Source organism: Octopus bimaculoides, chromosome 9 (assembly GCF_046866305.1).
Source record: "Octopus bimaculoides isolate indiv1 chromosome 9, ASM4686630v1, whole genome shotgun sequence".
NCBI classification, from domain to species: Eukaryota; Metazoa; Mollusca; class Cephalopoda; order Octopoda; family Octopodidae; genus Octopus; species Octopus bimaculoides.
The window spans coordinates 17,952,672-17,977,784 of NC_142936.1; the positions used below are offsets into that span (position 1 = coordinate 17,952,672).

The window sequence follows — 25,113 nt, forward strand, 5'->3', positions numbered from 1 at the left end:
TTCAATATGTCCTTTTTTACGTGGAGATGTGTAATATGAGAAATATTGCTGCTAAATCTGGTAGCTGGAAGTACCCTCTAGAACCTCCCTTATAATAAGCTATTAATAGTTGAATGATGGTCAGAAAATTGCTTGTATATTTATTTGAAGTATCTTAAACAATATTTGATGTATTGAAAAGGGAAAATATGTGTTCTGGATGAAACACTGATTTTCCATGAATGGTATGCTGTAAGTCAGGGGTTTTCAAACTGTGGTCTGTGGACCACAGGGGGTCCGCAAGAACAAGACAGGGGGTCCGTGGACAGCAAATACTTTTTATGGGCAATTTGATTTTATATATGTTTTTTAATCGAAATCTTTTAATTGACAATAAACCTATTTGTTAAATACTGTTAAATAAATAAATGTACAAATATATGTTATTTTAAGCAAATATTTATGTATAAATGTCATAAGCGTTTATAAGGGGGTCCGTAAGGTAAAGCCTGAAATATAAAGGGGTCCGCAAGTCAAAAAGGTTTGAAAACCCCTGCTGTAAGTAATAGATATTTCATCTTGTATCTGTGATGCAATTACTATATTTTATGAGTATGTGTTTGTTATAAGCCTGGAGAACCTATACACACGCGCGCGCGCAACATAAATTGAGTGGGATTGATGGAAAAAATGAAAAGAAACAAAGACATGCTTATAAAACTATTCTGATAATTTCTTTATTTCGTTTTGATTGCAATAATGATTAGTCTGATCTGAAAAAGGTTTTGTTTTATATGTTAAATACGTATTTGATTCTCTCAATATTATATATATTTCTTGCAAATGTTTCCGAAAGAATTATCATGACAGAAAATTATGCATGCGTTATTTTTATTCTAGAATCACAGGAAAAAGCATTTAAAATTATTTAAACAAAATCATTTATATATAAACAATGAAATATATATATATGTATATATATATATATATATATATATATATATATATATATATATATATATATATATATATATATATAGTGAAAGTGATTGTTGTAGAAAACAAATATTTATTAATATATTTTCAAATTAAAAATTATCATCGTACGGTGAAATGAAAATTCAGTCTTGATTTATAGGAAACATAGTGGGGATTATAGAAGTTCATTTTAGGTGTATTTATTTTCCAATGTTGCAGTTGGCTTTCATTGGCCAATCACACACTTGTAGTGCCTCGTTGAAATGCAAGTTTCCAGGACAATCTTTTCTGTAGGAATGATTCCAATCACACTGGTAAAAATGTCTGCAACTTTGTGGGTCAGGGAAAAGGCCGGATTCCATAGGGCACGTGAAGTCTATTGAAAAAGAAAATAAAGAAAAAAATATATATATAAACACACAATATATATATGTATGTATATGCATATACATGTATACAAGTATGTGCATATATATGTATACATGTATGCATGTGTGCGTGTATATATATATATATACATTTTTATATATAACGTTGACCACTAACGTGGACATTCAATGTGCTAGAAATACACAAGATGTGATCCATTTCTAGCACATTGAATGTCCACGTTAGTGGTCAACCTTCTATATAAAAATGTACTTTAATCCCCTGAGATTGCAGATACTGTTTCTGAATCTCTTTGATTCTTTAAACGTGCTAGCTTCCTGGTAATTAATCGATATTAATTAATATATGATTTTTTACCCTATTTTTTAATATAATTATACACACACACACACACACACACACACACACACACACACACACACACACACACACATATATATATATATATATATATATATATATATATATATATATATATATATATATATATGTATATATATGTATATATATATATATATATATATACATACACATAGACATACACGTACATACATACATACATACATACATACATACATACACACTTACATACACATACACACACGCGCTACACACACATATTTGGATACAAGCACATTTACACATTTTATTGACATTTTAACCGACGATCATTCAAGCATATTTAAATGATTACTTTTATATGAGACTGAACACAAAGAAAGTCTGTAAATACAGTCTTGAAAAGCATTTACCGATTTGCTTTGCTGTCAGAAATCTCTAACTTTTTTTATTTATTTATTAGACTCTGCTCTGTATTATTTCAGTTAGGTAAGCTGTACTATTTATGTATATAAGTACTAAAGATAAACTTTAGAAAAATATAACTCCTGGGGGTCTATTCATCCGACTAAAATACTTCAAGGCGGTGCCCCAGCATAGCCGCAATCTAATAACTAAGACAAGTAAAAAATGAAAAATAAAAGCTAAAATCGGATCCGGCAGATATACTTATCAAATAGGAAATGTAAGAATGAATAAAGTTTCGTACTTACTCATTTGGGGGATTTTAACTGCAAAAGAATAAGAAAAATACAAGCACTATTTTAGTAATTGTTTAAGATGTTATGTTCTACGTATTAACATTTTATAAAATGCATATACAAGGGGGTGCTGAAAAGTTTCTGGTTTGGGGTAAAAGAAAACACAGGAGGATTCACACACTTATTGCAGCGGGCCTTCAGTTCTTCTATGCTCAGTAAAAGAACTGTGACCCCTGTGACGTGGACCATACCATTAAACACACTCTGCAACGTCTTACCCTCGCTATTTCCCCCAGTATAATCGAAACACAATGTAACTCTCACAGCCTACGGAAATTTCTCCTGGAAGTGACTTTCTTTACCATAAGATGTAATACCATGGATCATGATAGCACCTACAAATGACGTTCTTAGCATTTTTACTATTTCTATTATGTTATTTTATTATCACTTTATTATTTTAACTTACTTCCTCACATGTTAATTTACTAACATTTGGTCTCTCTGATGAAGCGTTTAGGCTCAACCATCCAATGTTTGTTCAACATTTGTAAAATCCCTTTATATCACTGGCGTGATGCGGAAAAGTTGGAAGATTGGGCAACCCCATGGTAGAAACAGCTGTAAAAATTTAGTATTTATACACTCATTTATTCTTATTCGTTTATTTTTATTTTTCTATTTATTTACTTATTTATTTATTTGCTTATTTCATTCGTTTATTTGGATCAGTTATACATATGATTGTAACCAATTAATAAATAGATATAATTGAATGTTTACAGGTTGTTGTTTGTCGATTGTTTATCCTCTCCATTTTCCTCTATTTGCCTTATAAATCCTGGGTGTATTTCTGCTTTACCCCCACCCATACCTAGTATTCGATTGCGATATTACCCTGCAATAGTAAGCACTTGGATATAAATGCGTAGGTATACATCTAGTAGTATATTGGATATTTACTATCCCTTAGATAGTTGCATAACCTCTAACACATACATATATATATATATATGTATGTATGTATGTATACACATATATACATACATGTGTGTATGTATGCATGTATGTATACACACACATTTATACATACATATAATATATGAAATATTATTAAGTAAGAAAATAGAGAGATTCAATGGATAAAATTGATTTATTAATTAACATTGCCTACAATTGGTACATGTGTGTGTGTGTATGTATGTATGTATGTATCTATGTATGTATGTGTATATATGAAGAGATTCAGTGTAAAACGCAATAAGCACCAAAATAATGTATTTGTAGAAGTTGTTATCAATCTATTGTCCATGGAAGTGGGAACTTTACTGCATAATTAGTTTTTTGCTCTACGAATCATATCTCCAGCTCTTTCGTGTTAAAAAGTAACTTCTTTCGTAAAACGCACTAAACGCTACTACTCTTTCGCCACAGAGCGAAATATATCCACCTGACCAATCAGGGTGCTCGATTTGTCGAACAATGCAAGTTCATGAAAGTATTACATATATGTAACTGACAGGTGGGAGTTCAGTCAATAGTCAGGCCAAATTTGAATATCAAAGTAGAATATTGAAAACGGTAAGTAACGAAGCTGGATTTTTTTTATTAACCCTTACATATGTTTGTAATCGCAATCATTAATATTCTAAGTTGATCTAGAATAATATAGTTAAACAGTTTATGGCTAGAACAAAAATAAAATATGCGTGAGTGTGTCTGTGTGTGAATGAGCACGCGGTACTGCGCGTGTGTGGTATGTGTGTGTATATGCGCATGTGCATGCGAGTGAAAAAAGCGAGTGTGAGTGTGTGTGTGTATGTGCGATGTTGTATTACATAATGTGTGTGTAAATCCGTCTGGTTGCTCTATTGCCCCCAATCTGCATTCTGCGTGCTGGAGCATATATGGTGTGCGTGTGTATGTGTATGTGTGTCGCGCGTGTGCATGAGAGAGAGAAATGAGCGAGTGTGTGTGTGAGTGTGTGCAATGTTGTATTACATAATGTATGTGTTTGAAACTATTATGGATTAAGGGAAATATTTACGTCTACTAATACCTTTAATTCATCTCTTACCTAAAAACTCAAAGTTGTTCTGAAGTCTATGGTGCGATAGCAATATCTAATAAAACTAAACACAATTTGAGTTGTCTCCCGTTCTTTATGAAATGATTAAAATAGTGTCATTGCGTTAATGCAGTATTTTCCTCATAGCGTATGATTTTTAATTAGAGTTTTGATACTCATTTATATTGGCATATCTGTATGTTTCCATACCTTGTACCATTCTTGCTTAAAGAAATTTTATACATTAATGTTAAAGGAGATAAAATGTTAAAGTTATTTGTATATGAAAAGTTAGTGTATTTACGGTAAAATAAATATAATCTATTTTATAAGACCTTTATTTTTTTGTTCAAATCAATCTTTGAGGTTGGTGGAAAGAAATGTTTGTTTTGTTTTAGAACTATGAAGAAAATTCATTAAAGGAATCTAAATTTGAAATATCGAATAAGCTTATCAAAATATTAAAGTTACATGCTTTTGGAATATAAGTTTTAAGTTAATTTCTTGATTAGAAAGAATGATACCAACAGGACACGGTAAATTTTCCGAACAGTACAAAAGACGCAAGTGAACTGAAAAGGCTGCAACTGGGAATTGAAGTAATATTTGGATTTTGATTCAACCGGATCTTAAATCATACGCCATCATGCAAATAGCATCAAATTATGAAACACATAAAAGTTATACTTACCTTCGCAGTAATTCCCATTAAAACCAGATGGGCATTTGCAAGTGATTGGGTTGGCATTATAAAGGCATGTTCCTCCGTTACGACAAGGGTTTGTTAGGCAATTCACAGCTGGATTCTTTTGATCACAAAGCTTACCATACCATCCATTAATGCAAGAACAAGAGAAGTCATTCGTTCCGAATCTGCTACAGCGGCCGTTGTTAAAACAAGGGTTCGGAGTACAAGGATCACTTTGAAATTCGCATCTCTGTCCTGTCCAGCCTTGTCGACAAGCACAAACGTAGTTGTTTCCCATAGGAAAGCATTGTCCACCATTTAAACAGGGGTTTGTTGTACAAGTCCTTACCAAACTCTCACAATTTTTTCCAGTCCATCCATAGGTACATGTACAGGTGTAATTATATGTATCTTGTACATAACATTGTCCATTATTCAAACATGGTTTTGAAGCACAAGGATTCCTAATCCCACAGTCTCGACCCCCAAATTCTGGAGTACAGTCGCATATTCTTGTGTTTAAGTTACAAGTTCCACCATTTTGACATCTTGGAGAGCACCGATTTGAAAACTGGCATTTATCTCCGAAAAAGCCATTTAGACATATGCAAGTAATTTGATTGTTTACCATCTGACAACGTCCACTATTATGACAGACATTTGGATTAGACGCGCAAGCATCTCTAATTGAACAATCTGTCCCTAGAAAACCTTGAGGGCAGTTGCATCTTCGTGTGGTTACGTCACAAATTCCTCCATTTTGACATGGTGAATAGCATTCGGTCGTGTTCTCGCACCTATCTCCGTAATATCCACTGAGGCATAAGCAAGTGATTTGATTGTTTACAAGCTGACAAGTTCCACCATGTTGACAGATATTTGGTGTGCAAAATGGTTGTTCACATCGTTGTCCTGTGAATCCAACAGGGCAAAGACAAGTGAATTGAACTCCATTTGGATAGCATGTACCACCATTTTGACAGGGTGAGGTTTGACAGGAATTAATGAGAATTTGACATTGTGTACCAGTAAATCCAGTTAGGCATTCACATTTCGCAACAAAGTTAGTTGTAGCACATCGGCCACCATTTAGGCAAGTCACTGAGCGACATTTATCTTCAAATTGACAACGATTACCGTAAAAGTTAGGAAGACATTGGCACATAAATGAGGTTCCCGCATTCGAACATTTACCACCGTTCATACAAGGTGCTGACAGACATGCTGAAAGAACTAGTTTCAAAAGCAAAAAATAGAAAAAGAATAAATTAGCAGGTGATCAAATAAAATTGTTAGGAAATAAAACTCTTTTATGAGAGTTATTAAAATACCATTACAAAAAGACTTAATTTTGTAAATGAGTTACAAGTGAACGTGATTTTTTTTCATCTTGAATGAATAAAAAATTTAAAGTTAAGTTAGCATAGTTATGCCTTAATATCATTTTTACTGAGTGGTATATCAGAAGCCAAAGTAAAACTGTCAATGTAAAACTCATAACATCTCATGTGAAACTACTAACTGAACGTACATTTCATCAATAAGACGTTAAAAACATATTAAGTTCAAATATGTTTGATATAACGTCAATTGGTAATATAAATAGAGCTGTATTAATATTATAGTTATATAATTAAGGCGGCGAGCTGACAATCGTTACTGCGTCGAGCAAACGAGGAAAATGATGAGCAGTATTTCTTCTGTTTTTACTTCTGAGTTCAAATTCCACCAAGGTCGACTTACTCCTTCATCCATTTGAGGTCGATAAGACACACTATTTGAACACTGGGGTTGATGTAATCGACTTAACCCCTCCCCCGAAATTGCTGGCCATATGTCAAAACTTGAAAGCAATTTTATAGCTGTACTAAAATTAGAGTTGTTATAATTCTATTAATACTGTAGAAAAGAAGTTGTATTGATATTAGGTTCAAAATTTGGCACACGGCCAGCAATCTTAGAGGAGGTAGTAAGTCGAATGCATCGATTCCAGTGCTCAGCTGGTATATATTTTATCGATCCCGAAAGGTTGAAGGGCAAATTCGACCTCGGGGGAATTTGAACTCAGAACGTAAAAAAGGATGAAATACTGCTTAGCATTTTGCCCGGTGTGCTAAGGAGCCTGCCATCTCGCTGCCTTACAATCGGCTATAATATTAATACCATTTAAGGCGGCGAGCTGAAGTATCGTTAGCATGCGGTCAAAATATCTAGCAGTATTTCGTTCGTTTTCACCTTCTCAGTTCAAGTTCCGCCGGGTTCGACTTTGCCTTTCATCGTTTCAGGATCAATAAAATAAGTACCATTTAAGCACTGGGGTCGATGTAATTGATTTATTCTCTCTCCTGAAATTGCTGATCTTGTGCCAAAATTTGAAACCTATATTATAGTCGATGACTGTCAACTAATTGTTTAAGAGTAGTCGTGTGACTATATTTCCTTAAGTTCTCGTTAAAGAGACAAAAATTAAGCAGACAAAAATTAAAACACTTTTGAACCTTTTTACCTAAAGTTGTTATATAAACTTTGTAAGTTGACAAGAAATGTTCTAAGTGAAAGCTTAGTTCTGAAAATTCTTATGAAATTCTATTGCTACATGAGCGTCTAATTTTCCTTTGAAAATCAGGTTACAGCGCTCGATTTTATTATAACCTGAAGGCAAACACGTCGAATTCGCCTTGAGTATGAGAACAGATGACATGTATTGAATTAAATCTCACGTGCTTCTTAATCAAATGAAAAATCAACTGTTTTTTCTCTCTTAGAATTAGATAATGTAAAATTCAGAAACGACCGTCTCTTTAAATTACTGGAATCTAGTTATATTACGTCTTCCTAAAAAACAGAAAACTGTGTGTAAACAATATTGTTAAAACTCTCAGTTACCACTTTGACATCTGTTTCCGGTAAATCCAGGGACACATTTGCAAATGAAATCATTGACGCGATTCATACATGTACCTCCATTGTAACATGGCTGTGTTTCGAAAAAGCATGGTTGCATCTCTAGAAAAATAGACAAACATTTAGTGATGTTTCAAGACATAAAGTGTGTATTTCAAAATATATTAAATTTTTCGCTTTCCTTTATTTCAAATCGGTATCGCGTTATGAGGTTATCTCTTAATAGGATATAATTGTATTGGTTCAGTCCAAGAAGAAAGTGAAGCTATTTAGTTCCTACACCTTTTGTAACGGTGGTGGTGGTAAGAAGTCTGTTTCCCAACCACATGGGTCTGGATTCAGTTCTACTGCGTGGCATGTTGGGCAATAGTCTTCTACTATAGCCTTAGGCCCACCAAAGCCTTTGAGTGGATTTTGTAGAAACTGAGAAGAAACTGAAAGAAGCTCATCTTGTGTGTATGTGTGTGTGTGTGTTTGTTTGTGTGTGTGTGTGTGTTTGTGTCCGTTTGTGCCCGTTTGTCCCCCACCACCGGTTGACAACCGGTGTTAGTGTGTTTAAATTCCCATAACCTTGAGGTACGGCAAAATTGACCGATAGATAGTACCAGGCTTAAAAATAAAATAAGTATTTGTATCAATTAGTTCGACTAAAATTCCTTGAGGCGATGCCGCATGCCTAGAGGTAGATGGCTGCAGTTTAAAGACTGGAACAAATAAACTTTAAAAGATAAAAGATAAATGGTCACCCATAAAAAGACTAGATTCCAACACGAACGAAATACTCCTTCATTTTTACCGTACTACTACTAATTATAACTGACTGAGTTATCTAATTCTGTAGTAGTGACATACAATAATTCAGACTGAAGCAGTTACAGTGAAGCTTCATGACTATAAATGAAGACATGGTGTCAGGTTACAAAATTCTGAGAACTTAAGAAATATCTTGATGCTCTATCGACACAATATCTTGTTGCTTTCAGAGAGAACGGGCCTCTAACCTTTTCTATTCTTCTTGTATTAACGGATAGAGTTAGAAGATATTAATACAGGTAGCGGATCTTTTCTGTTTGGCTGCATCTGATGAAATTTTAAAGTTTAACGAACATTTAAAAATTATGGTGTAGTGATGTAATTTTCCACGTTGAATCTCAGGAGCTAATTCACTTTTCCAGAAAAATTGTTTTAAAAGCGTTACAGAGATTTAAAGTTTGATCATTTTTACCCAGTCAGACAACTGGGTTTAGAAGCTGCCAATTTTGCGTGTTGTCGGTTGTAATCAAATGAAATATTGGTGGAATTCTACTTTACGCATGCCATATAACCCCTCATATTTTTTTTTATTTTGGGGAATTTACACACAGGAATTCGTAGAATTATACACCCTGCCAAATATTAGTGCGTGATTTAAGGCCTATTTAGCTATCATTTTCAGTACATCTCACAGCCATCTCATATCTCATGTGTTTTGAGTATTCAATATGCGAAAAATGACCACGTGGGTAGGCAGTTTGGCAACAGCTTAGCTTATTACTATGGAAACAAGTTCCTATATGTCTGTGGCTTTCGATCAACTAAAATTATCCGAAATTTGCAAAATTTAAAAGTTGTTAAATCTTTACTTATTAATTTATGGCGAAAATGAATTTCCTATCAATGACAACCATACAAAAATACACCAATATACCGAATATGAAATCAATTTAAAAAAAAAATTAAGAAATTAAAAAGTGGCAGCCAAACAAAAATGATCCCCAGTAAGAGAAAGGGAAAGGATTGGAAACAGTATTTAAACCGAGAAGTCTAAGGGAGAGAGAGAGAGGAGGGAGGTGGGAGAGAGAGAAGGAGAGAGAGAGACCTGCATTAAATGTGCTCAAGTGGAGATTGCACAGGGCTAGAAATTTCAAAACAGAAGGAATATTTTTCTCTATTCAATGACTTGTTTGGCCTCTAACTAATGAGATGTTAATTTGATTCATTCTGTTTTCTTCTTCGCCTTTATAACCAGTCAGAGTAAGGTGGTCATTGAAAGATAGATAAAGACTAGAAAATTTAATATGTAAATATTGTTGTTAGGTGAGCAATTTTTATTGGATGCTATCAAGATATTTAAGAGAGTATTGTGTCAAACTAAGTATGGAAAGCCGATGCGGAAGTCAGAATTATTTTACGGTCTTGAAAATAAAACCAGTTTTTGGAATGAAGCATTGATTTGCGTGACTGTAAGTGCATTATTTTTAGAGAGTGAAGTTTTAAGCTGTGCGTTGTTTCACAGTATGGGGTTCTGGTTCTTAAGAAGTATAGTACGCTTCTTGTCACTATCGAAATGCTAACGACGTTTCAATTAATAAAAAGAATTACTAAGGTTGTAAATAAAGCTTTTGTGCGGAAGTCAATCACAGTCTTCAGAGGTAAATATATGCTGTTTCAATTTTTATGTTTTTATTAAAGGTAACATTGTACCGACTGAATTATCACAAGGATTTTCGTCTTTATTTCCTCCTACCGAACGAAAATATTAGCTCATAAAATTTAATAAATAACTCACTTTTCTCACACTGTTGGCCTGTAAACCCGTGCATGCAGTTGCAGTTATAACCATTAACTCTCGAAATGCATGTGCCTCCATTGTAGCACGGTTGTGCATCACAGTAATCTACACCTAGAGAAAATATAATATTATACAGTATTTAGAAGCTTTATTTTGTTTGCTTGATACCGAGAACTGAAAACCATAGCATGTGAAATGAACCATCGAAAATGTGCTTCCGTCTGTTGATTATTTTGCTTTCAGATTTTCTTTTCGCTTTCTGTGTTTGATTTTCCTAATAAACTTTTAAGTGGCGAGTTACCATACTGATTTGGTATTAATTTCATGTGAATATAGGTTATATTTCCTGATAGTAATTTGTCAATATCTCACTCAAATATTATCTTAAATTGAATATTTCTGCTATAACCGGGTTGGTAGTTTTCCTTTGATCTCTGACTTCTTCGGGCGTCTGACTTGTGTATTCCACATAAATGAAAACTCTTCATCCTTGCATTGATTCTGCTTTCTGTTCTTTTCTTTTCTGTAGCTGAAATAATGAAGTTCTGCTGTTCAGAACTTCCAGTTGAACCTTCCCCTACTCACATCAATACGTTATATACATTTTTATTTTCGTGTCTCACTCTGTTTCTCTTCGTTAAAGCCCCACTGAGCATAACATGTAGTTATTAAAAAGACCACGTTCCTATCCCTTAAATCTATATTATTAAGTCCACATTTAGCTCACTTCCTACTATCAAAATTCCACATTAACAACACCATTCTTTATCCCATTCTTCAAAACTGAGATAACCGTGTAGGTCTAGCATTAGTCTTCCAACAAATGATTAAAAATGGTTAACATATTTCTTAGAAATTTACTAAGAACAAATCAACTTGTATATTTCCAATTAAATCTTATTGAAAATTCTTGGAATATTCCATATTCCATTTTTACTAGCCGAGAATCAATTTCTAACTTCATGTTTTACTAATATATAAAATAAAAGAATATATTATTAAGTTCACATCGCTTGGCGTAAAATCCCGCATTGTAACGACATTAGAAGTCCTTGGCGAGATTAGTGCATGAATCAGCATTTAGACATGTCTGGGTGCTACACATATTGTTGGCTTGTTCAAGACAAGTGGGTATATAGGGAGATTAGTTATCAATAAAACAAATGTAGCCAGTCACAGAAAGGCGGTGAGCTGGCAGAATCGTTAGCACGCCGGGAAAAATGCTTAGCGGCATTTCGTCCGTCCTTACGTTCTGAATTCCAATTCCGCCAGGATCGACTTTGCCTTTCAGCCCTTTCGAGGTCGAATACTGGAGTCGATTTAATTGACTTATCCCTCCATCGAACTTACTGGCCTTGGACCAAAATTTGAAATCAATATAGTCTGTCACACATATTTTTATCACTAAAGCTGTTTTGTGAAACACTGGCGGGATAATACAGTTCTATATTTAAGTGAAGAGGAATTATGTACATTATTTACATTTGACGGATATTTTTACTCATCTTGTTTGTTGTTAGCATAACTTTTCGGCTGATATACCCACCAGCCTTCATCAGGTTCGAAATTTTCCCAAGACACCTGATGAAGGCTGGAGGATATATCAGCCGAAACGTTGTGTTAACAACAAACAAGATGAGGACAAATATCCATCAAATGTAAATAATGTAAATAATTGGCGGGATATTTCAATAAGGAATGCAACAAGGAATCGGCAAGGATATGATATGTTACAAGGATATGATAAAATATATTTATTAAATAAATAATATATCTATATGAGAATATATTAAATAGTATATCATGTTAAGAAAATTAGAATGTATTACATCGAATTAAATGAAATTACGTTAGTAAATTAACGAGTCGTAATAAAGCACCAACTAAGATTGGTTTTTACACTAAAATAAGATAGTTTCTGTAGACAAAAGAATTCAATGGATACCAATAATTTTTTTAACTAGACATATTTAGTGGCTGTCATTATTTCTCAATTTACCATGGAGCTTGATGACTAAATTGCTTGTAATACTTACATTTGATAAAATGTTTGCAATACTTTATCATAATGATGTAAATTGAAATAGAAATACTTCATTCTTACCAATTTCACATCTGAATCCAGTGTAACCACTCGGACACATACAGGAATAGTTACCAATACCGTCAACGCATGTACCACCATTTAAACAAGGAGCTGTCGTCAGACTGCATTCGTCGATGCCTAAGATAAATTAATATTAACCCATTCTTTCACTTCGTTAATCTTTGCTTTGAAAACTCATTCTAATTTGGAACAACACCAGAGCTATTACAATATCATGCATGTCTACATTGTTAGTTTTTAAGGGACTATTGTTAATATCTTGTTGAGTATATGAGCAGATAAATTCAACCTGCCTAACTAACATGTAGGTAACAACAAATTTTTCGACCGTTCGATCATATCTACTCCTAGTATTAGATGTTAACTTTTAACTAGAGTAATAGCTTTTAATTTTTCACTCACAATAAATTATTATTGTCCAGTCAAGGAAATGACCGAAATACTCTGCAACCATTATTTGGAATATTTCTGAGGAGATAAGTAACACACTAGCAGGTGAAATATATGTAGAAGCAGATGGCTTGTTATATTAAATATATAATGTACATAGAAGTGTAAATCTGAGCGTGCATATGTTAAAGATGTCCACGTTAAAAAGAGTTTATTCTATGAAATAGATTCAATTAGCAACATTGTTATAGCTAAAATAAAATACATATTGATAATTTTGTGATTGTTAGGATTAAACAGTGTCACCAATTGTTTCAAATAAAGTTTACAAGTTAATAAGAAAAAAATAAATACCTTTATTACAATATTGTCCTGTGTATCCTGGGTTGCAGTAGCATCTAAACACAGAACCTTGCACACTACAAGTCGCACCATTTTTACAGGGTGAGCTACGACATACATCAGCTGAAAAAAATGTTGGAGATACATATCTTTTACACACATTTTTCTCTATCTATGTAAATAATGAAATTCGATAAAATGAAAGTGAATCAAATGCATTAATTACAGCAATGTATTTACAATCTCACAGAAAGAAAATTTGCTGATATTTGTTGATTTGTTTTAACAGAGATTTACATGCTTTATATTGAATTGAGCTATCGCCAGTCGAGTCGACACCGTGTCAGTCTAGAGTTGAAAGTGTCAAAGCATCCTTTATTATCACGAGTGCTACATTGAGAATAATGACAAAGATATTCAACTCTCATTCATTTGAATGCTTTGCTGTAAATATGTATTATGTGACGGTGTAGCTTTCTGCTGTTAGGAGGAAGGGCCCTGTAATAATCCTTTCTACTATTGGCACAAGGCCTGAAAGTTTTTTGAGGAGGAGGGTTTAAGTCGATTACATCGACCACAGTGTATAACTGGTCCGTATTTAATCGACACCGAAAGGATAAAAGGCAAAGTCGACCTCGGTGGAATTTGAACTCAGAACGTAGCGACAGGCGAAATACCGCTAAGTCCAGCGTGTAGCCCTGTAATAATAACGAATGACTACAGCTTAAAGAGACATTCTTTTCAAAAGAGCAAATCCCACATTAAGACAGTGTTGGCTATTCCGAAAGAAAATCGTATGAAAAGAGAGTTAAAACTTTTAGAAACAGTATAGTATGTATATGTCATTGAAAAAAACTTATCAAAATTATAGTATGTTTCAAAATTACGTTTCTGGCGGATATTCATTATTCAAGGCGATATGTATTATAAGAGAGGATAATAAAGCATAAAATTCTGAGATACTAAGTGCTTTCCTCAAGGCACTAACGATTGAGGGAAGTGAATCAACTTCACCAGAGAACAAAGAGTCGACCCAATATAGCGCTCCCCTTATTTTCTATTACAATCTCATACTTCTAACTCTTACAAATACTTATGTTCTATAATATTATATAAGAATTTACCACTGGAGTGGCACAAACAGTAGCGTATCTAATTAGATATTTTACCCTGGCTTCGTTCAAATTTCGCCGAAACCAATTTGTATTGTTTTCTACTTTTTCCGAGATTGATAAACTAAAAATAGAAACGAAGCTCTGTGTACGCCTTAAATTACAATCGCTATCTGTGAATCATACTAAGTATATATTCATCTTTAAAGGGTATGAAACTGTAGAATTGTCTGAAATAAAGTCTCTTCATAGACTTGATGTGTTATTTGTGCTTCGACAAGCTTCCGCAATACCAGTGAATATTTCATTCCTGTTTCCGATATATATCTCAAGATACGCATTTCGTTTAAGCAGATGGCAATTAGATGCACGTTATTGACAAGCTAGTATTGAATTGTAACATATTTTATCGAACTCAGGAATTTATAAGGTAAACTGATCGAGGCGAAATTAAAGTTCATGATGTAAAGAGACATAAATAATCTATAATTACCATTGAGGTTACAGAACGGACCAGAGAAACCAGCCTTGCAGACTTTTTGACCGTTGTTATCACACATAAACCTGACTTGCTCAATGATGGGAATTTCACACTTCATCGCGCAATTAGGACCGTAATAGCCTTGGCTGCAGTAAGTCTGAAATAAAACAATTACACAAATATTCTAAGACTTTAGAAAATGGCACTTTAAAGATTTATGCTATTTTGGTCGCAAATAGATCGTATTGAGGATAAACATGTTTATTGCACAATTTTTGCATCTCTAGAGGTGTGAGTGATATCTAATTCAAGAGAAGGTTGGACAGAAAAATAAATGCCAGCTAATTTCACTCAACCATTCTTCCAACTGCACGCCAACTGCTGCATGATACATGAAGATCAGAAATGGATGACCAAAGATTTGATCAGTAATATTGGGTTTATCAATGTCTCCGAGCAGAGCCTAACAGTGTCCGCAACACAAGCAGCAATAAAAAGGTACATTAATACAAATATGAGTGATGATACTCGCAGATCAACAAAAGTAGGGCAAGAAATATCAAGATAATTTCAAGATAGTTCATAACTTTAAGACTTACTCGTATTTGATATGTCAGTTGACTACCAGTTCCATATTGACCAACCGTAGTTTGCATTTGATAACTGGCTTCTTCGATGCTCTTGTGGGGCATATTATATCCGCTGTTGTAATCATATTTATCAATCAATTCTTGGTTGTCTTTTGCAGTAAAAGAAACAATAAATTTCTGAAAAACAGAGGTTAATGAGTATATATTCTACTAGATATAGATACTATTGTAAAGAGTATAGATCACTAGAAATATAAGGTTATCTCTCTCTCTCTCTCTCTCTCTCTCTCTCTCTCTCTCTCTCTCTCTCTCTCTCTCTCTCTCTGTCTTCTCTCTCTCTCTCTCTCTCTCTCTCTCTCTCTCTCTATATATATATATATATATATCTGTCTCTCTCTCTCTCTCTCTCTCTCTCTCTCTCTCTCTCTCTCACTCTCTCTACGTGTTTATATATATAGTGAGAATTTATTAAAAAAACAAAAGACGAAGACGGGTCTGTAAACAACAAACAGATGCATTAGTTTAACGCTCGGGAAGTGAGGAAGTCTTCTACGTTTCGAGCCTACGGTCTTCGACAGAAAGGAACACAGAAATAAACAGGGAGAGTAAATAGGAAAAGGTTTAGTGGCTAGCAATCTATTATGGCGAATGCCGAACAGTGGGGGCACACAGGAGAGCTAGAAAGAAGTGGAGATAATATAATAGTGGTGATCCCAAAACGAAGGTGCTCGTGGGTGTGTATGTGAGAGCGTGTATGTGCGTGTGGAAAAGGGCTGGTAACCTTGACGTGTGAGTGTGTGCATGTGTAGGTGTGTGGATGATGGTGTGGGTGCTGGGAAGTGGTCAGTGCTAGTGTGTGCGGGGTGGTGTGATGTGGTGTATGGTGTAGTGGTGTTGGGGTGTGGAGGAAGCGAGATTGGGGGAAACAAGGGTGGGGGTCTAAGGGATGGGGTGGGGTGGGATGAGATGGTGGGGTTGGAATGTGTAGGGGTGAGGAACGAGGGAGAGGGTGACGATGAAGGGAGAGAGTGGGAGAGAGAAGGTGGGTAGGAGTGAAGAGAAGAAATAGGTGCCAGAGCAAGAGGGGAGAGGTTGGTGGGAGGAATTAGGTGTGAGAAGAAGAGAGGAGGAAGATAGTTAGATGAAGAGGGGAGGGGAGTTGAGCCCATGTAGAGCAAAAGAGCGAAGAGAGAAGATTAATCCCTGCTCTCGGCGAAGACAGGAGTCCAGACGGCCCCTGTGCAAAGACAATCCGGACATAGACAGGTGTTGTAAAGAGTGACCGGTAGAGCGAAAATGGCGCGAGACCGGGGTGTCGTTGCCGTGTTTGACGTATTGGATGTATCCGATGTTTAGAGAAGGACAGAGAGAGAGAGAGAGCAGTAGATGCGGTAGATGACGTTGTTAGAAGTGCGAAATTCTCGAAATACGGGAGTAGAAAAACAGGCAACAACTGATGAATGGTCGTTCTTTGTGTTGTTTGTCTTGTTTTCCATTTGTGTATTTCGTTGTTCGAAAAAATAGTTTATGTTCCTGTACTCGTACTTCGTATTTTTTGTTGTTAATGTTTTGTGACGTCCTGTGCCCACACACGCATGTATATACACGTATAGATGTATGTACATATACGTATGTATATATATGCATATGTATATATATATATATATATATATATATATATATATATATATATATATATATTATTTATATTATTAAATGATTGAACGCCACGCATCCTCCTCCAAGTAAGTTTTATCTATCTATCTATCTATCTATCTATCTATCTATCTATATATATATATATATATATATATATATATATATATATATATATATATATATATATATATATATATATATATATATTATATATATATATATATATATATATATATATATATATATATATATATAATTTTTTTCCTAATAAAAGGTTTTCCATTTCTCTTTCGTTTTGTATCTTTTTAGCTTCGACAGTAATCTTATTGTCTTTTTTAAATGAGGAATTTCATTTTGTTACTAACTGCAAAATCTTCTATTTTTTTTACCTTTTTGTTAGATAGCATTTAATGTTTTAAAAAAATTCAGCACCTCCAAAGATCTAAGCAGTAGTCTCTAAAATAAATTTCACTTGCCTTATTTTACATTGTTTTATAACCTTAAATTGCTGTAGGTGAATTGTATATGTAGATAAATTGTTTTAGATGAATTGTTGTAGACAAATTCGCCGGATACCATTGAAACAGTGGACCACCTAATCTCTGAGTCTGAAAGTCTTAATACCACCGGAGTATAAATCAAGACATGATAGAGTTGGCCAATAACTACATTGATTAATATTGTATGTCAGCAGTATAAAATCAAAACTACGGAAATGTAATATAATCATCACCCTAGGATGTAACTGAGGGAGAAAATATAGATTCTTTGGGATTTTCCAGTACATGCACTCCGAACCATCAATGCTAATAAATTAGATATTGCTGTGAAAGACCAAAACAATAATGTTTGTTTATTGATCAACATGAGTTTTCCTTGTGATCATAATATCTCAGCAAAAGTCTTTGAGAAGCTCAGAAAATATAAAGATTTGCTCATTGAAATTTAACTGCCTTGAGATGTGGCATCTCAAGGCAGTTACAAAACCACTCATCGTAAGAGCACTAGCAATGATTTAAAAAAACGCAACTGAAAATGATTTCAGAATGATCCCTGGCTTCATCCAAGCAAGTAGTGCAAAAGATTGTTTTAACAGGTACGTCTTAAAACGTACCGGGAAGAGCTTTGTCGATGTGAGAACGATTACTACTCACGTATTTTATCTTTTTTTTGTTTTTCGCAGAACTTCATTTAATTTAGAAAATGAACAATTTGGTGTGTTTAGATTAATGGCCTATCAATGTATATAGTGAGTTTCTTTTCCCTAGGAGTCGGGAGGACACTCGGCAAGAAATGGAAAGAAAATGGAAAGAAGAAAATCTCATAATAGTAATTCTTTCTACTTCAGGCACAAGGCCTGAAGTTTTAGTGGAAGGAGCTAGTCGATTACAACAATTTCAATGCTAAATTAAATCGACCTCGAACGGATGAAAGGCAAAATCAACCTCGACGGAATTTGAGCGGACAAAAGGCGACTGAGAATTTTGTCCGGTATACAAGCGATGCTGCTTGCTCACCGCTTAAATACTACTACTACTACTACTACTACTACTACTACTACTACTACTACTACTACTACTACTACTGCTGCTACTACTACTACTACTATTAATAATAATAATATTAATAATAATGACGAAAACAACAATAAAAACAATAACAACAACAGCAAAGAAGAAGAAGAAGAAGAAGAAGAAGAAGAAGAAGAAGAAGAAGAAGAAGAAGAAGAAGAAGAAGAAGAAGAAGAAGAAGAAGAAGAAGAAGAAGAAGAATATGAAACCTGGTTATGCGATTATTCGTAGACAATCAGATGTGAATGACTTTTGTTTCCGAATGGAATTCCAACAATGGATCTTTAAATCATTAAAAAGAAATGTCTAATAAGTCGAATGTCTGAAGCGTTTCACGTTTGGCCTATGTGACGACTCCTCATGCGAGCTGTAAGATAGCATATAATGCGCTTCGGCGATAACACTTAACTTTGCCAAACATTCCAATCTTTCTCTGTACGTCAGTGACTCTCCGCGATTTTTTAAATTATAATTTGAGGTTTTTAGAAAATGCATACTACTGCTTGAGCGTCGTCCTATTCATGATTTTGTTATCCAAAAGTAAGATTAAAACACAAGCTTTCAACATTTATGTTTGCCCGTGTGTGTGTGTGTGTGTGTGTGTTTGTGTGTGTGTGTGCGTGTGTGTGTGTGTGTGTGTGTGTAAATGTGTAACTGATTGTATGTATTTGAGTGTTGTCTGTAAGTATACCTCCTCGATCTTGCATATTCAGCTCATGCGGCACGATATAAAGCAGGTTACTACATATATATATATATATATATATATATATATATATATATATATATATATATATATATATATATATATATATATATATATATATATATATATATACATATGCGCGCGCGCACACACACACATAAATGGAGAAGGATTATGATATACTATTGTTATATCATGATAAACACTCCTCAGTGATATCGAACACTTACCTGAAATGGCTGAAGAACCACAAGTGTCATAGGGTTCCGTTGTGACCCAACGTATGACGTATTTAAGTTTATGATGTTATCACCTGAAATTAATTTTTAAAAAATGAAATAAAAATTTATTGTATCAAAAGAGTGAAAAGCGATTCAATTAGGCTCGACATTTAAAATATTAAAATATATACTAAAGAAAGTATTTATAATGGATATGGACGAAGTGAATGCTATAAACGTTCAATGCCAAGGGACACTTTTGTTTAACGAAGTTGATTTTTACATTTCCAGTTTCTCTGCTTTTTAGGATGCTAAATTCGAAGAAAATGGTAGAATGTTGAAATATATTCTTTCTCCCTATCTAATTTGTTTTCTGCACGTTCCTACTTAAAATCTCTGTGGTTCATAAAAAATAACAATAGTAAATTAACATAATGCTGGCAACACTATTTATTTAAAACTTCACCGCTACTCTCGTCTTCAAAAAGCAGACGATATTCTGTCGTATCCTTTTCGGCGTTTGTGTTTTTCTTTCAAACCGTCTAACCGCCATTTCTATATTATTTATTCAGTCCTGTATAGTTTTTTTTTCTTTCAACTGTTATGTTAAAATAGCTCTATCTAACACCAATTGTATATTCTGATGCTCTTTTAACAATCATTTTAGCATCTGTTCTTAAAGTCTCTCTCTTACGTTTCTATTTATTTTCATTTTTATTTTTGCACTTTTCGATCATCCAATGGCTATATTGATATGATAGCGGGGAACCAGCTAAGTACTGGTCCATAGCCAAAACGATTAACTCATAACAGTCCGTGACTACGTAGTTCTGTGATTACACAGTAACATAATGTAACGGTTTCTCATATGGACACAATAGAAAACAGTCAATTGAATTGACTACTCTTCACGGCTGTCACTTTACTGCCGTGGGAGACTGAAAGGCAATCTCGGAAGGATTTTAACTACACATAATATAATGCAAAATCATTATGGATTTGACGAGTCATACGCTGCTTTGCTGAGCAGTGTTCAAATTCTCTTGCGGATAAATCTTTACCAGTGAATGGGATGAAAAGATTTAGCTTAACGTTACAAAAACCGGAGTTAAAGCATCAAACTTATACCTCCTAGTAATTTATGAAAGGATTAGAAAATAAAATATTGACCTTGAGGCAAGGTAAATACACCAATACACTACTTAAGACTACAGTTAAGCTTCTACAGTGCTAGCTCTGCAAGCATCGAGTTTAAATTCTAACTCAAGTCATTTAATTTTTTTTTAAATGGCATCAAGAGAAACGAGACTGGGTTGCTGAGAAAGTTATGAGTATTTTAACATTCCATTTCATTTTTCCGCAAAAGTACAAGGAAATGGTACTGAACGGAATATTTTAAAATGTGACGAACAATACTGATGACGCCTCATAAAAATGTCGGTTAAATAGGCATAAAAGGATTTTGCTATTAAATTGTACAAATAATGTATGCTGATTATATTAGTACACATATTTGGGTTAAATATTTATTATTACTGATTCAGTATCAAACTAATTTCATGGTCTTGGTCAACTGCTAAACATTGTAATCATACAACTATATGGAAATATAACTTTTGTATGGAGCCAAAACTGATTAAAATCACAGCATATAACGCACTGTCGTCAAAAACAAAACAAAAATACAATAGTTTGAAACACTTTAGTTTCAGCATAGTGCCGACAATTTGGAGCTTCTTTTCATGTTTCAGAATATTTATCAAACAACTGAAATGATTTTCTAGTAAGCATTGTAATACAAAATCCCATTTATTAATGATGGTAAATAAGGTCTTTTGCAAGAGAGAGCTTAAAAACGATCTATTAAAAATTATACTGATATGAACTGCATGCAAGTTCTTTCTTTCCTATGCTTGTTAAACAACTTGATTATTTTGGTGGGACCCTTCGAAAGAGATAGTTTCATAGAAAGTTTTAATAATGTGGAGAATCTAGAATGCGCTTGTTTAGTGTGAGTTCGCTCTTGCCGATGAGACATGATGTTGTAACTAGGACATGTGTGTATGCATGTATGTATGTATGTATGTATGTATGTATGTATGTATGCATGTACATATGTATGCACCCATGTATACATATACATACATGCGCGAAATTAAAAATATAAAATGGCGTCAATTTACCCTTCGCATCCTGTATATATATATATATATATATATATATATATATATATAGTGACAATTTACAAAAAACCAAAAGACGAAGACGGGTGTGTAAACAACAAACAGATGTATTAGTTTAACGCTCAGGAAGTGAGAAAGTCTTTTACGTTTCGAGCCTATGCTCTTCGACAGAAAGGAACACAGAAATAAACAAGGAGAGAAAATAGAAAAAGGTTTAATGGCTAATACACAGGATGCGATGGGTAAATTGTCGCAGTTTTATACTTTTTAATTTCGCGCATGCGCATTTTTTTTTTGTCGACTACACAGTATAGTAGCTCCTTTACAAACATTTCAGAGTGTTTGGGTGTCAATTTTAGGACAGCGCCATCTGATGACATGTACCGAGAGTGATAAAAATTAAACATCCAGTCACATCATGCTGTTTGGAGTGATCACTATTGATGGTGATGTTATGCCTCCATTCATCTTCCTACACGCCCTTAGACTCAACACGGAGACCTATATCAAGTGCCTGGAGGAGGTAGTGCTGCCCTGGATCAAGAGGGAGGCTGCTGGAGGACCCCATGTCTGGCAACAGGAGTCTGCGCCATGCCACACAAGCAGAAGGACCCAGTCATGGCTGTCAGACAATTTCTGCGGCTACATCACCACTAACATCTGACCACCTAACTCCCCAAACTGCAACCCCCTGATTATTATGTGTGAGGCGCAGTTGAGCGAGAGGCCAACAAAACTCCTTGTAACACCAAAGAGGAACTGAAGGCAAGGATTATGGCAGCATTCAGCAACTTAAACAAGGAGACCGTCCAGAAGAGTTGTAAGAGATTCCGAAGTCATCTGGAGGCTGTGGTTGAAGCCAATGGCGATTTTATTGAATAAATTTGCTCGTTAGTATTTCAAGATATTTTTGAAGTAGTTTTGGTAAATACATGTTAAAATGAGATGTCAGTGTTATTTCCATAATCCTTGCCTGCAGTTCATCATGGATGTTACAAGGAGTTTTGTTGGTCTCTCGCTCAAATGCGGCCCACGCATAGTAATCAAGGGGATTGTAGTTTGGGAATTTGTTGGCCAGATGTCAGTGGTGATGTGGTCGCAGAAATTGTCTGACAGCCATGACTGGGTTCCCCTGCTTGTCTGGCATGGTGCAAACTCCTGCTGTTAGACATAGGGTCTTTCAGCAGCCTCCCTCTTGACCCAGGCACTAGATGTAGGTCTCCGTGTGGAGACTGAGGCTGTGTGGGAAGATGAATGGAGGCATAACGTCGCCATCACTAGTGATCACTCCAAATACCAGGAGGACCCAGTCGTGACTGTCAGACAAGTTCTGCGACCACATAACCCCTAACATCTGGCCACCTAATTCCCCAAACTGCATCCCCCTTGATTATTATGCGTGGGGCGCAGTTGAGCGAGAGACCAACAAAACTCCTTGTAACATCCATGATGAACTGAATACATATATAAAAATGAAAATGTTTTCTATCAATGAACCACTCAGTAGTATATTTTCTTCCCGGTTACTCTTATATGTACGTGTGTGTTCGTGTGTGTGTATATATATGTATGTATGTGTGTGTGTGTGTGTGTGTGTGTGTGTGTGTGTGTGTGTGTGTGTGTGTGTGTGTGTGTGTGTGTGTGTGTGTTTGAGGATGTGATTATATCTATATTTTAAAGATAGCATTCTATCAATAGTTACCAAACTTACAAAAGAGAAAAAAACACTTTCTTGTTCAAACTTTAAAAAATCAGAATGGAAACGAGTCCGTTTAAATCCATCTTAACTTGGCAAGGGAACTGCAGCTCATAAGAAAGAAGCAACAAACCAGGAATTATCGACACACAGATGAGCAATTTGCTGATGCTTGTTGGAAAATCGGCTTTGTATAGATGCAGGTGAAAGGTTAGCTTTCTGTAGGAATTTCAACTTTTGGACAAGAACATTCTGCGTCGTTTCCCTGGCCATCGCTAATCTTTTCATGCTTATTCTTATTCTTAATTGTCCTTTACATTGACTTTTAGTGTATCTATTTCTTACTTTCTGTCTGCTCTCCTCTATCTACTGTCGTTTGTTTCCATATGAGCGAGACTGTTGACATTATTCAGCCATTCGTTGACAGAAAGATTACGAGAATAGAAGCTTCACTTTCTACAGAAAACCGCACCAACCGCTGAAATGAATCCTATCTAGCCTTTATAACATTATTTGTCCTCTTTTATAAAAACTAGCCAATGTTGAGGTTCTACATGTCATACCACATTAGCAAATTCTGTAGAAGGCTATACGTGGCATCGCTTTGAGTCAGTAGGTATAAGTTAATGTAGTGAGGAAAGGTGAACAATTAGGCAATGCAGGACAAGGACATTTAATTTCATTTAATTAAATCTAAAATTTAGCTACACAACAAAAGTTAAAAATAGTACAAAATCGTCAAGATAGTCTCTGACAGCCGTTTCTAGGATATCCCAGCTATTGGAGCATCGTATCGAGTGAAGACGCTATAAGTTGAGAATACCGCCATCGGAAAAATATAGGTTAGACAGTGATATTGGTTGCGATTCATTATGTCCAGGAGGGTAGGTGGATCCTATTAAATCCAGTTAGATCGTTTCATCTTTAGGTAAATCCATAGTCAGAAAGAATGGTAGGAATAGGGAAAGAATTGTTATGCAGTGCTCTATACTGAGGGAAAATATTGGCATGCACTGCAAATCAATTCTTTCTCTACTCTCACCATTCTGTACCACTTAACCATTCTTTCTGATCATGGATTTGCTTATAGAAGACCCAATCTAACTGCATTTAATTGGACCCTCCTACCCTCTTGGTCATAATGAACCACAACCAATATCATTCATGAGGACCATTCTTTCACTGTCTCACCTATATTTCCCCGATGACGGAATACCCAGCTTATAGAGTGAGTATTCGCTCGATACGATGCACCAATAGCTGGGATATCCTAGAAACAGCTGTAGAGACTATTCTTGTAATATGTTTTCTATTCGTTATGATGCTATATTGTAGATTGAATTAATTGAAAAAATGAAATTTACTGTCCTTGTCCTGCATTGCCTTTCCTCACTACTTTAACCTGTTTATATATATATATATATATATATATATATATATATATATATATATATATA

General features: G+C 34.7%; 1 protein-coding gene across 2 annotated transcripts in view; it reads right to left on the reverse strand.

Moving 5' to 3' along the window:
- Window positions 1–691: 691 nt before the first annotated feature.
- Window positions 692–25,113, reverse strand: part of LOC106877074 (uncharacterized) — a 34,383-nt gene continuing 9,961 nt past the window's right edge. The window contains exons 3-12 of one of the 2 annotated variants that reach the window (XM_014925858.3): window positions 19,787–19,869; window positions 15,630–15,797; window positions 15,043–15,187; window positions 13,450–13,560; window positions 12,703–12,822; window positions 10,596–10,709; window positions 8,030–8,149; window positions 5,147–6,376; window positions 2,400–2,417; window positions 692–1,333 (exon numbers count right to left, since the gene is read on the reverse strand). In XM_014925858.3, the coding sequence (XP_014781344.2) occupies window positions 1,158–1,333; window positions 2,400–2,417; window positions 5,147–6,376; window positions 8,030–8,149; window positions 10,596–10,709; window positions 12,703–12,822; window positions 13,450–13,560; window positions 15,043–15,187; window positions 15,630–15,797; window positions 19,787–19,869 (2,285 nt within the window). In that variant the 3' untranslated portion in view covers window positions 692–1,157. The remainder of the gene's footprint in view (window positions 1,334–2,399; window positions 2,418–5,146; window positions 6,377–8,029; window positions 8,150–10,595; window positions 10,710–12,702; window positions 12,823–13,449; window positions 13,561–15,042; window positions 15,188–15,629; window positions 15,798–19,786; window positions 19,870–25,113) is intronic. The other variant, XM_014925860.3, reaches the window with a different exon arrangement.